The sequence below is a fragment of the Eptesicus fuscus genome, chromosome 2, assembly GCF_027574615.1.
Source record: "Eptesicus fuscus isolate TK198812 chromosome 2, DD_ASM_mEF_20220401, whole genome shotgun sequence".
NCBI classification, from domain to species: domain Eukaryota; kingdom Metazoa; phylum Chordata; class Mammalia; order Chiroptera; family Vespertilionidae; genus Eptesicus; species Eptesicus fuscus.
The window spans coordinates 28965017-28979936 of NC_072474.1; the positions used below are offsets into that span (position 1 = coordinate 28965017).

Consider the following 14920-nt stretch of genomic DNA (forward strand, 5'->3'; position numbering starts at 1 on the left):
TATACTGTTGATGCTTGGCCCTGGCTACACATTAGAATGATTTGGGGGGCGGGGGGCGGGGGGCGGAATCCATATGATACTTTAAACCAAGTCAGAATTGCCACAGGGGAGGCCTGGGCATCCTGTTCTGTTTTTAATGTATTTTTATTGATTTCAGAGAGGAAGGGAGAAGAAGAGATAGATAGAAACATCGGTGATGAGAAAGAATCATTGATTGGCTGCACACCTCCCACTGGGGATGGAGCCTGCAACCTGGGCATGTGCCCTGACAGGGAATTGAACCGTGATCTTCAGGTTCATAGGTCAACGCTCAACCACTGAGCCACGCAGGCTGGGCTGCATCCTGTTTTTTTTAAGAGTGCTGTAGGTTCAGCCACTGGTGGAGAACCACTAATTTAAGAAAGAGCACTTAAAGAATTTCAGGTGAGAGAGACTTCAGTGAGCCCCAACCATGTCTCTCAGTACTTGTATGGTGGGCCCTCTCCTCACTTGTGGGTCTTCGTTTCCTCATCTGGGGTGATGACAGCTATAAAGGCTGATGCTGACATAGGCGTCTGAAGAAAGCATTTCCCATGTATTACGTTGTAGTTAATCCTCTCAAGAAACTTTATGAAGCATCCCTCCATTTCACTTAGAAAGAGAAACTAAGACAGTGAGAGATCAAGGAACTTGTTCCAAGTCCAAAGAAGCTGTGGGAACTGGCTCTGAACTCTATTTGACTCCAGGCCCTGCCCTCTGAGCCACTATGCTATTGTATTGCCTCCCAAGGTTGTCAAATGATTCACTAAAACTGCCCTGTCCCTCAGTGTTCTTGGCAGAGACCATGTAGGGTTGGGAGGGCCATTCATTGGACAAAGATTAGTTAGGCATGTGTTAAAATGTGCATGCAAAATAATGAGTACGGTATTCATCAAATAGTACAGAATAGCTTTTGAAAAAAGGTTGGTTCAGCCAGATTCTCCCCCCCCCCCCCCCCACCCCGCAAAAAAAAAAAAGCCTCAGGCACACGCCCCTGGGGCAAGCTCACTTAGATGTTGGTTTTATTTACTTATTTATTTTTTTAAAATATATTTTATTGATTTTTTACAGAGAGGAAGGGAGAGGGATAGAGAGTTAGAAACATCGATGAGAGAGAAATCGATCAGCTGCCTCCTGCACACCCCCTACTGGGGATGTGCCCACAACCAGGGTACAAGCCCTTGACCGGAATCAAACCTGGGACTTTTTAGTCCGCAAGCCGATGCTCTATCCACTGAGCCAAACCAGTTAGGGCTAGATGTTGGTTTTAAACATCAACTAAAGCAGACTCTTTGAGCTAATGTGATCCCAGAGAGCGTTTATGTCTAGTAGACAAGAGTTAAGTGTTTGCTATCATTTTCTGAGCCTGCATTTCATTCTCCTAGGGCCAAGTGTATGCAGCCATTTTCCCAGAGAGCCCTTCCTAGGTGATGGTGTAACTGCAGGGTCACAGCAGGTCTTTCGGTACAGAGTTTGGTGTGCCCTTGCCTGGTGGGAGTAGGTTTCAGTGGTTACTGTAAACACACAATGATCAAAATTCCATCAGGCAATGCTGGGGACTGACCCCATCTGCACGTGTCTGTCTTTTCTTTTGTTAATCCTCACCCGAGGATATTTTTTCCATTGATTTTAGAGAGAGTGGAAAGGAGGGAAGGAGGGGCGAGAGAGAGAGAGAGAGAGAGAGAGAGAGAGAGAGAGAGAGAGAGATGAGACAGACACATCAATTGGTTGCCTTCTGCATGTGCCCCGACCTGTGCCTGGGATCCAACCCGCAACCCTTTGGTGCAGAGGTTTGCGGGGTGGGGGTGGGGGGTGCCGATGCTCTAACCACTTAGCAAACAGCCCCTTCTAATTGTTCCCCTTGGACTTGTCATTGAAGCAATAACTTACCCATTTGTAGAAGTGAACACAAATGACTTGGGCATCTTTTTGAGGTTAGCATTTTGGAGGGTTTCTGGGTAGAATACTTGTAGGAGGGATGGGAGCAATAGCAAAGTGTCTTCCAATAGTTGATTTTATATTCTGAGCATGAGTTGTAGTTATAAGTATAGTGGGTGAGGACAGCTGTCAAGTACCTGCTTATGTCAGTGGGTTATATATTATCAGAGAAGTTAATAGAGAATATGTTGGCATATTATCAGACTAGAGGCCCGGAGCACAAAATTCGTGCACAGTGTGTGTGTGTGTGTGTGTGTGTCCCTCAGCCCAGCCTGCACCCTCTCCAATCTGGGACTCCCAGTGGGATCGGGCCTAAACGGGCAGTCAGACATCCCTCTCACAATCCAGGACTGCTGGCTCCCAACGGCTCGCCTGTCTGCCTGCCTGATTGCCCCTAACTGCTTCTACCTGCCAGCTTGATCACCCCCTAATCACTCCCCTGCCAGCCCGATTGCCCCTAACTGCCCTCCCCTGCAGGCCTGGTCCCTCCCAACTGCCCTCCCCTGCAGGCCTGGTCGCCCCAACTGCCCTCCCTTGCCAGCCTGGTTGCTCCCAACTGTCCTTCCCTGCAGGCCTGGTCACCCCCAACTGCCCTCTCCTGTAGGCCTGGTCCTCCCCAACTGCCCTCCCCTGCAGGCCTGGTCCCCCAACTGCCCTCCCCTGCTGACCTGGTCACCCCTAACTGCCCTCCCCTGCTGACCTGATTGCCCACAACTGCCCTCCCCTGCAGGCCTGGTCACCCCCAACTGCCCTCCTCTGCTGGCCTGGTCACCCCCAACTGCTCTTCCCTGCAGGCCTGGTCACCCCTAACTGCCCTCCTCTGCTGGCCTGGTCACCCCTAATTGCCCTCCCCTGCAGGCCTGTTTCCTCCCAACTGCCCTCTCCTGCAGGCCTGGTCTGCCCCCCTCCCCCACCACAACTACCTCCTATCCTGGCCATCTTGTGGCAGCCATCTTGTGTCCACATGGGGGCAGCCATCTTGTGTTGGAGTGATGGTCAATTTGCATATTACTCTTTTATTAGATAGGATTAACCTGGGTTGTAGGGCTGGTATTGGAATTGCAGCCTCTGTCCTTCTGGCTGACCATTTTCAGGATTGGCTACTGGGGTTCATACATCAGAGGGTTGTGGTATATGGACCTGAGTAGGGCATATGTCCCTGTTGTGGGGTTTGCTCCCCGGTTGGGGCATGTATAGAGGCAACACATTGATGTTTCTCTCCCTCCCTCTCTCTCTCAAAAAAAAAGAAAAATCAGTAAAAACATATTCTCTGGTGAGCATTAAATAAAATATTACAAAATAAGGAGTAGGGAGGGATGATGGAGATTAAGACCCAAAGGTTTAGTCAAAAGTTTTTGGGGTTTTCCTGTTCTATTTGAGACCCCGGAGCACCTGGGCCCAGGGACAGCTGTGGCCACCTTTGGCAGTCCCCCTTCCAGCTCCTTTGAATCTTATACAACAAGCCAAAGGAATAGGAAGAACGATTTCTGCTTTGCCAAACAAGGGACTGGTGGTTTATTTAGATTTGAGATTTAACCTGATTTTTTAGCTTAGGATATTTACTCTGCCATGTCTTTGTGCTTTTTTCCTGCCAAAGCATCTACTGCCAGAGGAGATTTGGAGCTCATTCATATGATTAGTGGATAGTAGAACTAATCCCCAGTTTGATAAATCAGTCAATATCTGTCTCCACTTCCTTGGCATGAGTCCAACGAAAGTATTTCATAAATGTGCACAGCTCAGAGATTGTGTGTGTGTGTGTGTGTCCATCTGTCTCTGCATGTTTGGATGCTCTTGAGAGCAGTAGCTTTGTGAGGGCATCAGATAAGACCAGGGAAAAACCAATGGCTTGGGGGAAGGATTAGTACAGTAAGTATTGTTTTAGGGCACAAGTGAGAACACTTTCCTCCTGCATCACCTACAGCTGCCACAACGCATATAGTAGGGTGTGTCTTATGTTCCCGTTGGTTTTGGGGAGCCTGTCATCTTTCTCTGCTTGCCCCTTGGGATACAAGAAAGCCCTTTGGTGCTTCTTTCCTCTACTCATGTGCTCACTCTGGGCAGGGACATTTCTAGCCACTTGTTTGGTCATGGCCACCGGGATCTGAGGAATCTTGGCCTGAGCTTTTGTGGCTCCCGAATGTGTCCTGGCCTCCTGATGGCCTTTCTTCCTCCTCCTCCTTCTCCTCCTACTCCTCCTCACTCTGCATGGAGGTCACTGATGGTCAAAACCATGAAAGAAACAGCCCCTGTGTAGTGTGCTTGCTTCCTCCTTGCCCCTAGCCTATAGGTCCAGGGCACAGATCCTAGACCTGTAGTGGGCGTTTGGACATCTGACCTCGGTTTGGTCACCAGGCCGAGTGTGGGTCTGTGTGGGGGCACATCCAGCTTAAGAGGAGGCGTTCTTCCTTCAAGCCCGTGCTTGTCGGTGGCCTGGTGGCTTTCTCTCCTCTCCCCCATCTGGCACTGGCCTATTAGAAAGAGAGCCGCTGTCTAAATCTGACCATGGCCTAGATTTGGGGTGCGGCCTGAATACCTTTGCCTGCACCCTTGTAGCCGGTGCCTGGGAAGCAGAGCTGCCTGGCTGCTGAGGAGAGCTGGGCGGACTGTGGCAGCCAGTGAGCTTCAGGCAGCGCTGCTGGGCTGGGAGTGGGCAGCCCCTCGTCACCAGGACACTGGAGTTGCCTGAGAGTCTCAGGGGCAAGACGCCAGCCAAGGAAATACTGTGTGTGAAATGTTTAGAGCGGGGCTCTTTGGGCTGCCTTTTTTTTTTGGCTGCTTTCTTAAAACACAGTGAAAAACCTCTCTCCCTGGTGTTTCGTCTTATTGAGATTCTCTTATTGAGGAACATGGGACAGTAGTTAAGCAGCGAAGCCAAGAGGAGATTCACAAGGCAAGACCTTCTGGGTTTCCTGGGACTCTGCCAAGGCTCTGTGACCTGGAGCATCTGGGACTCTGTTACCTGCATTTCCTTTTTATTTTTATTTATTGATTTCAGAGAGGGAGAGAGAGAAAAACATCAATTTCTTGTTCCATTGTTTATGCATTCATTGGTTGTTGATTCTAGTTTGCGCCCTGACCAGAGATCAAACACGAAACCTTAGCATATGGGGATGGTGACCTAACCAACTGACCTACCCGGCCAGGGCTTGACCTGCCATTTCTTAAGCAGAGCCCTGGCATCAGTCAGAACTTGGCAGAAAAGGGCAGGAGAGTCTCAAGGACAGAGGGATTTATCTGTCACCCTTGATGGGGGTGGGACTGCATTCTGGGTCCCTGACCTACTTTCAATTGATAAACTCTTACTTGTCTTCTTTAAAAACAGTTTTAAGGAAGGTCATCCAGACCTACTGTGTGGAGGTTGGGAAATTGATGATTGGCCTCTCTGTATTTCAACTGTAGAAGCCCCACTCCTACCTGCCACCTCAATTTACATATTGTATTTGGAACCTGTTGACTTCATGCTAATTAGTGTTGTGGGGTGGAGTGCCTTTCTTACACTCCCAGGAGTGCCTTCTACTCTGGGGTTAGTAACCGGCTTCCCAGCTGGCTTTAGGGCTCTGGTATCAGGCTGGGAATTAAGATTCCTGTCATTCATCACCTGAAAACAAGATGGACTACAAGGTGTGACTAAAGGGCTCTGGCCACCAGGGGGCGCTAGCCCCACTGTATTGTGTAATGCCCAGAGCTTTAAGGTGGGAATGAAATAGGAATTTCTGTGGAATTTTTAGGTTTGCTGGGAGGCACAGGACTTGGTCCATCCTTGAGCACGGCGTCATCCATGGCACTTTTCTTGGTTTCTCTTTGCAGCCTGTGGGCCAAAGCTGACCAACTCCCCAACAGTGATTGTCATGGTGGGCCTCCCAGCCCGGGGTAAGACCTACATATCCAAGAAGCTGACTCGCTACCTCAACTGGATTGGTGTCCCCACGAAAGGTGAGGCCATGTCCCAAGGCTGAGAGTCACACTGTGTGTTGCAAATCCTGCTCACCAAGCCCCCCACTGCCCCATCTCCAGCTGCTGGGGCTCTCCACATAGGGACTATCTTGGCTTGATCTCTCCCTATATTGGGGGCACATTTTGTGGCTGTGTCCCAGCATGCTGTTTACACTCCCTTACCTTGTGTTGAGATCTTTTCTGACTGGCCGCTCTGTTAGTCCCTCTGCCCTGAATCCTGCCTAGCTCAGCCCTTGCCTCCAAGAAGCCTCCTCTGGCCCCGAAGTCTATGCTGAGCTTTTACCTTTAAGTTCTTGTGGCACTTCGTTGTGATAATTCATCACTGACGGTCATAAAGTGCTCCATACGGTTGACTATATTGTGATGAATCTTTGCCTGGTTTCTCAACTCTATGGGAAATGTCTTAAGAACAGGGACTAACTTTTACATTTGCTGTTCCCCGCTGGGCCCAGCACAGCGCCCCAAATAGTAAGGGCCCAGTAAATACCCAGGGCTTCCTGTGGGGGCAGGCTGCCCCGTCCGCAGGAGAGTGGCTGATTTGGACCTGGCCGTGGTGCGCAAGCCCACTCTTTCCTGGGCACCATCGGCAGAAAGCCTTGCCTGTTTTTGTTAGATGTATGGCTGCCACCTATTCTCACAGTCTCAGCCTCCAGCCCCTGACCTCATGAGGCTGGACGGGGGTGGGCTGTAGGCGACAACCTGTGGAAAAGCAGGTGGCTCTGAGCCGTGTTTGGTCTGGGGGAAGCTGGGCTGCCTTCTAGGTCAGTGATTGCACTGGACAAGGCAGTTCACTTTCTGGTTTCCACATCTTACCGGGATCTTATTCAAGTTGGTGTGTGTGTGTGTGTGTGTGTGTGTGTGTGTGTGTGCGCGCGCGCGTGTGGTTGGCTTCCCTTTTTGGAGAGTGTTCCCAGCTGGGAGTGGCCCCTTTTTCCTGGGGGCCAGCTGAGTGACCGCTCTGTTCCCTCTGCAGTGTTCAACGTTGGAGAGTACCGCCGGGAGGCCGTGAAGCACTACAGCTCCTACAACTTCTTCCGCCCTGACAATGAGGAGGCCATGCGAGTCCGGAAGTAAGGCCCGAGCTGCCGCAGGAGGCTTTGGGTTTTGGTTTGCCTTGCTTTTGAAAGCCAGGCTTGGTTATAGAAAGAGGAAGCTGGCCTGCAGAGAGCAGAGTGGCTCTCTGTAGGTGACCCATCAGATCTGGCCCCACCTCCATGTGTATTAAGAGGAATTTCCTGGCCGCTCTGAGGCTTGCTGCTTTTATCTGCTCCGGATGCTCTAATCCAGCTCGACAACAATGTTTCATTATTAAGAATGAACAAAATCGTTTTCATGGAAAATCAGCTGTTTATACTGAAAAGGGCGGTGGTGTCTTGTTTTGCTTTTTAAGCCCAAGGCGATCATGAAACCCAAGTGCAATGGTGTTCACCCCTGGCTACACTTTAGAATCACCAGGGAGCTTGGAACGATCCCAATGCCAGGCCTACCCCAGACCAGTTTGGTGAGGATCCATGGGCCAGACCTGGGCATAGGTTTCTTAAAAGCTCCCAGGGGGTTTCAGTGTGCAGCCAGCATGAGCACCACTTCCAGACGGTACCTGCAGCCCTCTGTGCAGCTCTGGTGGGGAGCCCCTGGGCAGTTCAGCAGTAGGATCGCCGGTCACTGCTCGGATGGGCAGGCTCTGAGGCATGTTCTCTTTCTTCGTGTTGCAGGCAGTGTGCCCTCGCTGCCTTGAGAGACGTCAAAAGTTACCTGACGAAGGAAGGGGGCCAAATTTCAGTAAGTCGGGAGTATGCTGGCTCTATCTCCAGTCCTGAAGTGGGATGGTGCCCTGGAGAGAGTGAAATGTAGACACAGCCGAGCCATTGCCAAGAGCCATGGTGGGGACACCTCCAGTAGGGACGAGTGCCTCTGTCCTGAGGGTTGAGGGAAGCAGGGGGCTAGAGTAGCACAGGGACCCAGGAAGGTGGGTAGCGGGCGGAGTCGGGCACAGCCAGCTGGTGTGCTCTGCTCACCCCTCCTCTGTGTGCACTCGGCACCACCCTCCAAGGCAGGCTGGACCTGGGGTGGCCGCAGCCACGGAGCCAGTGTCCCTTCCATATGCACCTTCCCTGCAGGTTACTGTGACTCGTTTGCTTTAAGGATTGTGCCCACCCCTCCCCTGCTCTCCCTGGGAGCCGGAGTTTGTGGGAGAGGGCAGAGAGCGGAGGGCCGTGGGGCAGGGCGCAGTCTCTCCGGGAACCACATTTTTTGGCTTCTGCCTAGAAGTGACAGGCCTGATCTCCTTGGTGACTTGGTAAATAAATGCTGTTAAAACTCAAACTTGGGTTCTCTTCACTATCCCTGCTCTCTCCCAGGTTTTCGATGCCACCAATACCACTAGAGAGAGGAGACACATGATCCTTAATTTTGCCAAAGAAAATGATTTCAAGGTGAGTCAAACGTCTTGTCTTGCCCTGGAGTGCTCAGGAGAGAGGAGAACCCTCAGGACTCAGCTGATTTATACTTGGTCCTTCAGCTCCTGCTGCCCTGGTTTTGCCACATGTAGAGAGGGCCTTCCTGGCGCTGGCTCTTAGGGTTACTATGCCTGGTGGGGTGGGGGGAGGCATCTCTCCGTTGGGGAAGGACTTGAGAGTGAGTGAGTGGTTCCTTTTTTATGTTTTGAGGATTTGTGAGCGGTGTCATTCCTCCTCACATATGGTGATGGCATTACAGCGATACCAAAGTTGGCCCTTTGCGTCACCGCATTTATTGCTTCCTAACGTTTCTGTCTCTCTTCTTCCCAGGTGTTTTTCATCGAGTCAGTGTGCGATGACCCTACAGTTGTGGCCTCCAATATTAGGGTAAGACAACACAGGACCCCCGCTCTAGTGGCGGAGTCTGAGAAAAAGCAGGGAACCAGGTCAGGCCCAGAGAAGTATCTAGACTCTGAGAACAAGCTGCCTCTCTCAGCGTGTTGTTGATATTGTCTGGGAGGTGGGATCCAGGGAGGTCAGACGTGCCGAGTGGTATTTAACTTAGAAGCATGTTCAGCGATCTGGCCTGGCTTTATCCAGGGCCCTTTCAGACAGTCTGCAGAAAGCATTCATTGTGGCACATGGGAGGTAAGGCAGCGTCCGGGAACAGTTTCTGGGGGTGGCATTAGCTTGGAGGCTGGGTGGTGATGGGGTTGCTTGGGGCAAGGGGCAGCTCAGCCCTCCAGGCAGGTAAGTGGTTGTGGATTGACAATGGCCATAGGACTCAGTGGACTAAAGGCAGAATTCCCAGTTTGGCAAGCATGGGAGTAGTCAAACTCTCGTCCTGCTGGTGAATCTACAACATATCCTCCTCTTCTCCCTGTGCCAAGAGAAGGTTGCCCGCATAAACTGAGGGTAATTGGCAGCTTAATTTGATTAATTCTGAAATTGTATCACTTGATAACAGTATATTGTAAATACAAACAGTTACTGTGAAGACTTTACCACAAGTCACCTTCTAGATAATTTTCTGTCTAGCTCAAATGCATCAGAATAAGACAGCTATACAGAGCAACAGGTCTGGTATTGCTGCAGGGCATGGCATGGTATTGCTACAAATAAGTGTGCATCTTTAAAAGGCTGCTGAATGCTCATGAGCTTTTGGTATTGGGCCTGTTCTCCAAGGCAGTGGGAATATTTACACGCATTTCTAAGAAGTGAGTTCATAGTTCAGGAAGGGCTATTCAAATTGTGGAAAATCAGCCCAGAGTGGTCTCAGCGGAAGAGGCTCAAAGGACGAGGAAACAGAAGTTGTTGTAATCTAAACAAAGGGTTTTGCTGTATTTCTTTGGTTTGGTCCTACCAGCTCCACTTGGTAGTAAAGGACAGAGTCGCTGCAAAGTCACGCTTCCCGGTGAGCAGCTGTCACCATGTGTGTGGCCAGGACTCACTCGCCCCGACCCCCCCGTGTTCAGAAGCCTCTTTCTCTGATTAAGCCTCAAAGCGACGTTGCAGCTTAACTGTCCTCTTTGTGTGGGTGGCTGTGCTGGGAGAAAAGATTTGTTTTTAAGGGATCAGTTCCATGGCCTTCAGCATAGTCACATGATTGTGCAACCACCACCATCGAGCTCTAGAAACTTTTTCGTCTTCTCCGATTGAAGCTCTGCACCATGAAACACCAACTCCCCGCTGGACTCGGGTGTTGAAAGAGTAGCTGCCTCTCTTTTGTGGCTGTGGTAGTTGTTGAGGAAAAGGACACATGCATTAAAAAATTCAGGGATTTCCCCTACAATCTGCCAGGTTGCTCAGACCTATTGTTCACGTAGAGGAGGAGATGGCAGGCTCGAGAGTTGGTTCTCCTCCATCTCCTTCCCATATGAGCGAACCTTGGAAGGAACTGGGCCTGGGTTAGAAAAGTGCTAGTCATGGACTGGTTGCTGCCTGTCTATGGGCGGCGGAGGAAGCGTCCTGCCTGACACCAGGGCCCGGGCCATCGCAGCAGCACCGGGGGCAGCTTTGCTAACCGAAAGCCTGTTGTTGGTGTGGAGAATGTCACAGGTGCTCACACGGAGCTCAGCTATTGAGGGCTGGGATGCTGAAGGTGACATGCCTACTGGGTTGATCCCGAATCGTGGCCCATTCAGAGGTGTTCATTAGACCCCTCGTGGGTCCCCCGTCTCTGTCCATCCAGTCAGCGATCCTTTGTCTACCGTGGTGCCCTCCCCGCATAATTGTCGGGTTATGACTCAGCACCAGTGTATTTCCTTTTTCCCTTAAACACTGGTTTGGATCATCATTATTCCAAGGCTGTCTGTGCTTTCCCCGATTGCCTGCCCCAAATCCTGCTTCGGCTTAGCAGAAAGTCTCCAGCATGATTCATGAGCTGCCTCTTTGTGGTGTTACAGGAAGTGAAAATCTCCAGCCCGGATTACAAAGACTGCAACTCAGCAGAGGCCATGGAGGACTTCATGAAGAGAATTAACTGCTATGAAGCCAGCTATCAGCCCCTCGACCCCGACAAATGTGACAGGTAGTTCTTCGGAGGGGATCCTCTCTGAATCACCTACTTTAGGGCTTTTAAGTTCCCACAATGCAGTTGCTCCTGGTTACTTTCAGGAACTCTCTTAAAGTATCTTTTGAAAAAAATCCTTCACTGCATGTCCAGTGTAACTGTTTCAGACACTAACTCTGTAGCAGTGCGGGAAGTGAATATTCAGCCAGTGGCTGGGTCCCTTTGGTTTTCTTTCCCTTCTTTTGCTTTTCTCTCCCCCTCTTCTGGGAGGCCGTCAGCCTCTCGACCACACACTCTGCTGTGTGAGTTACACACTCACTGTTAGATCACATAGATGCAGACTGTGCCTTCCGGGAACATACAGGCAGATGGTGCGGTTCTCTTGGGGCCAGTCTCTGCCCTTGGCCCCAGCTGGGTGCTGCGCTGATATGGGGAGCGGGTTCTGACCCGCTGGTTGTCTTCCTCTGCAGGGACCTGTCCTTGATCAAGGTGATCGACGTGGGCCGGCGGTTCTTGGTGAACAGAGTTCAGGACCACATCCAGAGCCGAATTGTGTACTACCTAATGAACATCCACGTGCAGCCCCGCACCATCTACCTGTGTCGGCACGGAGAGAGCGAGCACAACCTCCAGGGGAAGATCGGAGGGGACTCAGGCCTGTCCGTCAGGGGCAGGAAGGTAGGAGGGGAGCAGGGGGAAAGGTATGGGGCTGAAGGGTGGGTTGTGAGTGTGTATGTGTATGTGTGTGTCTGTGTGCCCCTGCGTGTATATGTCTACATTTGTGTGTGTGTGTGTGTGTGTGTGTGTATGCATGTCTGTATGTATGTGTGTGTTCCTGTGTGTGTGCTTGTGTTTGTGTGTATGGGAAGGGAGTGTCTCCAGGGCTGTAAGGAGGGTGTGTGGGGGGTGGCTCCTCAGTTGCTCTCTGTCTCCTCACCATCCTAATGACAACCAAGTGACCGTCCCCAGTGCAGGGAACAAGCCCGGCACTGCCTCTCCAGGGGGCACAGGAGCCTGGAGTCCAGTGTGTGTCCCTCTTGTCCCTGCCCTCAGTTTGCCAACGCCCTGAGCAAATTTGTGGAGGAGCAGAACCTGAAGGACCTCAAGGTGTGGGCCAGCCAGCTGAAGAGCACCATCCAGACGGCAGAAGCCCTTCAGCTTCCCTATGAACAGTGGAAAGCGCTCAATGAAATCGATGCTGTGAGTTCCGGGTCTGGCTATGGCCATTGGGGGGCAGGAGCGAGAGGACCAGGAAGCCTCTTCTTGCTGAATCTGCTGTAAATCCTGAGAGCCCTTTCAGAACACACGTGTGAGTTTACCAACTCAAAGTGACCGGGTGTTTTCTCCAGGGTGTCTGTGAGGAGATGACCTACGAGGAGATCAAGGACACCTACCCTGAGGAGTACGCTCTGCGTGAGCAGGACAAGTACTACTACCGGTACCCCACTGGGGAGGTACGTGTGCCGGCACTGCTGTCCCTTCCTCCTAGGGTCATTGTCTGTTCGGCGAGCAATGGTCAGGTGTAGCTGCTGTGTGCTGTGCCTGGTGGAGCTCACCACGGTCCTTCAGGGGCTGCGGTGACGGGCTAGGCCAAGAGAGGGCCGCTGGGCACCCCGATGGACCATTACTGGTAACAGATTCTGCACAGTGAGCTACGTGCTGTTCTGATGCTTGTTCCTGGCACTTTCACCTTTGAATCGGGTCTTCCTACACCGAATCTGTAAACAGCTCCAAGGGAAGTACCATGAGCATCAGTGAGAGATGTGTTTCTCTAACGACACAAGTGCGGGAAGGAACAGCAGTGGCGGGTGATTATTCCCTTGGTGCGAGGGTTCTCCCCTTGACCGCAGGCGAGATGCAGACCCGCCATTGCAAGTCACTGTGCTGACTGAATTGGCCCTGATGCGGGCAGTCCCCAAAGGCCGTATGTAGCTCACTTCGGCCAAGTGAGCAGCTGCTTAGAGCCCTAGTCAGAGAGTCTGGAACGCAGGTGGTGCTCTGGGGGTCCACGGCAGGTGACACCTAGTGGGAGCCCTGCCCATCTGGGGCCTGTCATCTCAGTTTCCCCATAGCCCAAGGTGCTATCCTTTTGTGTCACCCTGGCCCTCTTTCCTGGGACCTGGTTAGTAAGAGAAGGAAGGGGGACAGCAGAGAGGCCTTTTTCAACTTATTTTTATTGACATAAAATTTACATACTATAAAACTCACTGTTTTAACCATTTTTAAGTATGTAATCTAGTGATTTTTAGTATATTCACAATACCATGCAACCATCACCACTAGGTCTAGAACATTCCATCACTCCAAAAAGAAACCCCAACCTGTTAGCGGTCAGTCTCCATTCTCCTACTTCCAGCTCCTGGCAGCCACGGATCTGTTTCCTGTGGAGTTGCCTGTTCTGGGCATCCTCATATATAAAAACCCAGGGTCCGTAATGTCCAAAATGACCGAATGCTCGACCAACCGGAAGTCAGTCCTGCAGTCAGTGCTGGGTTGCTGTGGTGACCCAGCACTGACTGCTGAGGGTGCTGCGGATCAGGCCCGGAGAGAGGCCCAAAGAGAGAGGCAGGGTCTGATCTGCAGCCTCTGTGGCAGCCGTTGATCAGCCATTGCCTCTCTCTTTCTCTCCGGGCTTCGCCAGCAGCCACGACTCTGTTTCTCTCCGGGCCTCCGCGGGGGCTGCTGATCAGCCCCACCTCTCTGATCAGACCCAGAGATAGGCCCGGAGACACTGACATAGAAACCGACCAGTCAGAACCAAATCTGGGTGAACTGTGAGGAGCCAATGGCTACCTAGGAGGCAGAGCTTTTGACGCTGACTGACATAGAGACCAACCAATCAGAACCAAATTGGCTGGCAGGGGAGGGCTGTTGGGGGCGAAATCAGGCCTTTAGGGGAGGACAGTTAGGGGTGATCAGGTAGGCAGGGGCAGTTGGGGGCAATCAGGCAGGCAGGGGAGAGCAGTTGGGGGCGAGATTAGGCTGGCAGGGGAGGGCCATTGGGGGCCAGATCAGGCCAGCAGGGGAGGGCAGTTGGGGGAAGAGATCAGGCCGGTAGGGGAAGGCAGTTGGGGGCAACCAGGCTGGCAGGGGAGGGCAGTTGGAGGCGAGACCAGGCTTGCAGGGGAGGGCAGTTGGGGAGAGATCAGGCCAGCAGGGGAGGGCAGTTGGGGATGAGATCAGGCCAGCAAGGGAAGGGCAGTTAGGGGTGGTCAGGCAGGCAGAGGCAGTTGGGGGCAAGATCAGGCTGGCAGGGGAGAGCAGTTGGGGGTGAGATCAGGCCGGCAGGGGAGGGCAGTTAGGGGCGATCGGCAGGCAGGCAGAGAGGTTAGGGGCAATCAGGCAGGCAGGCAGAGGGGTTAGGGGCAATCAGGCAGGCAGGCAGAGGCAGTTAGGGGTGATCAGGTAGGCAAGCAGGTGAGCAGCTAGGAGCCAGCGGTCCCAGATTGTGAGGGGGATGTCCAACTGCTGGTTTAGGCCCAATCCCTGTGGGCAGGCAGGGAAGAGCAGTTGGGGGCGAGATCTCTGTGGGATCAGGACTAAACCAGCAGTCAGACATCCCCCAAGGGGTCCCCGATTGGAGAGGGTGCAGGCTGAGCTGAGGGAACCCCCCCTCTGTGCATGAATTTCGTGCACCGGGCCACTAGTTTTATATAAATGGGATTGTACAGTATGTGGGCTTCAGTGTCTGGCTCCTGTCACTTAGTGTACCATTTTCGAGGTTCATCCATGCTGCAGCGTGTGTCGGACTTCAGTCCTCACTCCCCCTGCAGAGGGTCAGGAAAGGGAAGGAGCGGTGAGAGAGGGAGGGTACAGGCCATTGTCCTCAGGATCGCTTCTCCACATCCTCAGCAACACATGGGCGATTTTCCTTTCCGAGGGAGCCCGCTGAGGTGGGTTCCCAGGGCCCATAGGCAGCAGCACTAAGACACGCCTGGGTGTTGACTGATCAATCGCATGTCCTCTAGTTCATAGTGAGGGGTGGCCAAGGTGGCCCAGATCTTGCCTTCCTGTGTGTGCGGCTCCAGCACAGCGCCTG

The 14920-nt window shown here is 52.3% G+C and overlaps 1 protein-coding gene across 7 annotated transcripts in view; it reads left to right on the forward strand.

The window, feature by feature from the left end:
• PFKFB3 (6-phosphofructo-2-kinase/fructose-2,6-biphosphatase 3) overlaps positions 1-14920 on the forward strand; it is an 88927-nt gene that overhangs the window by 64607 nt on the left and 9400 nt on the right. For all 7 annotated transcript variants that reach the window (XM_054726281.1, XM_054726286.1, XM_054726291.1 and 4 more), the window contains 9 exons: positions 5767-5892; positions 6887-6983; positions 7626-7692; positions 8271-8345; positions 8700-8756; positions 10775-10899; positions 11352-11559; positions 11935-12081; positions 12231-12335. In XM_054726281.1, the coding sequence (XP_054582256.1) occupies positions 5767-5892; positions 6887-6983; positions 7626-7692; positions 8271-8345; positions 8700-8756; positions 10775-10899; positions 11352-11559; positions 11935-12081; positions 12231-12335 (1007 nt within the window). The remainder of the gene's footprint in view (positions 1-5766; positions 5893-6886; positions 6984-7625; positions 7693-8270; positions 8346-8699; positions 8757-10774; positions 10900-11351; positions 11560-11934; positions 12082-12230; positions 12336-14920) is intronic.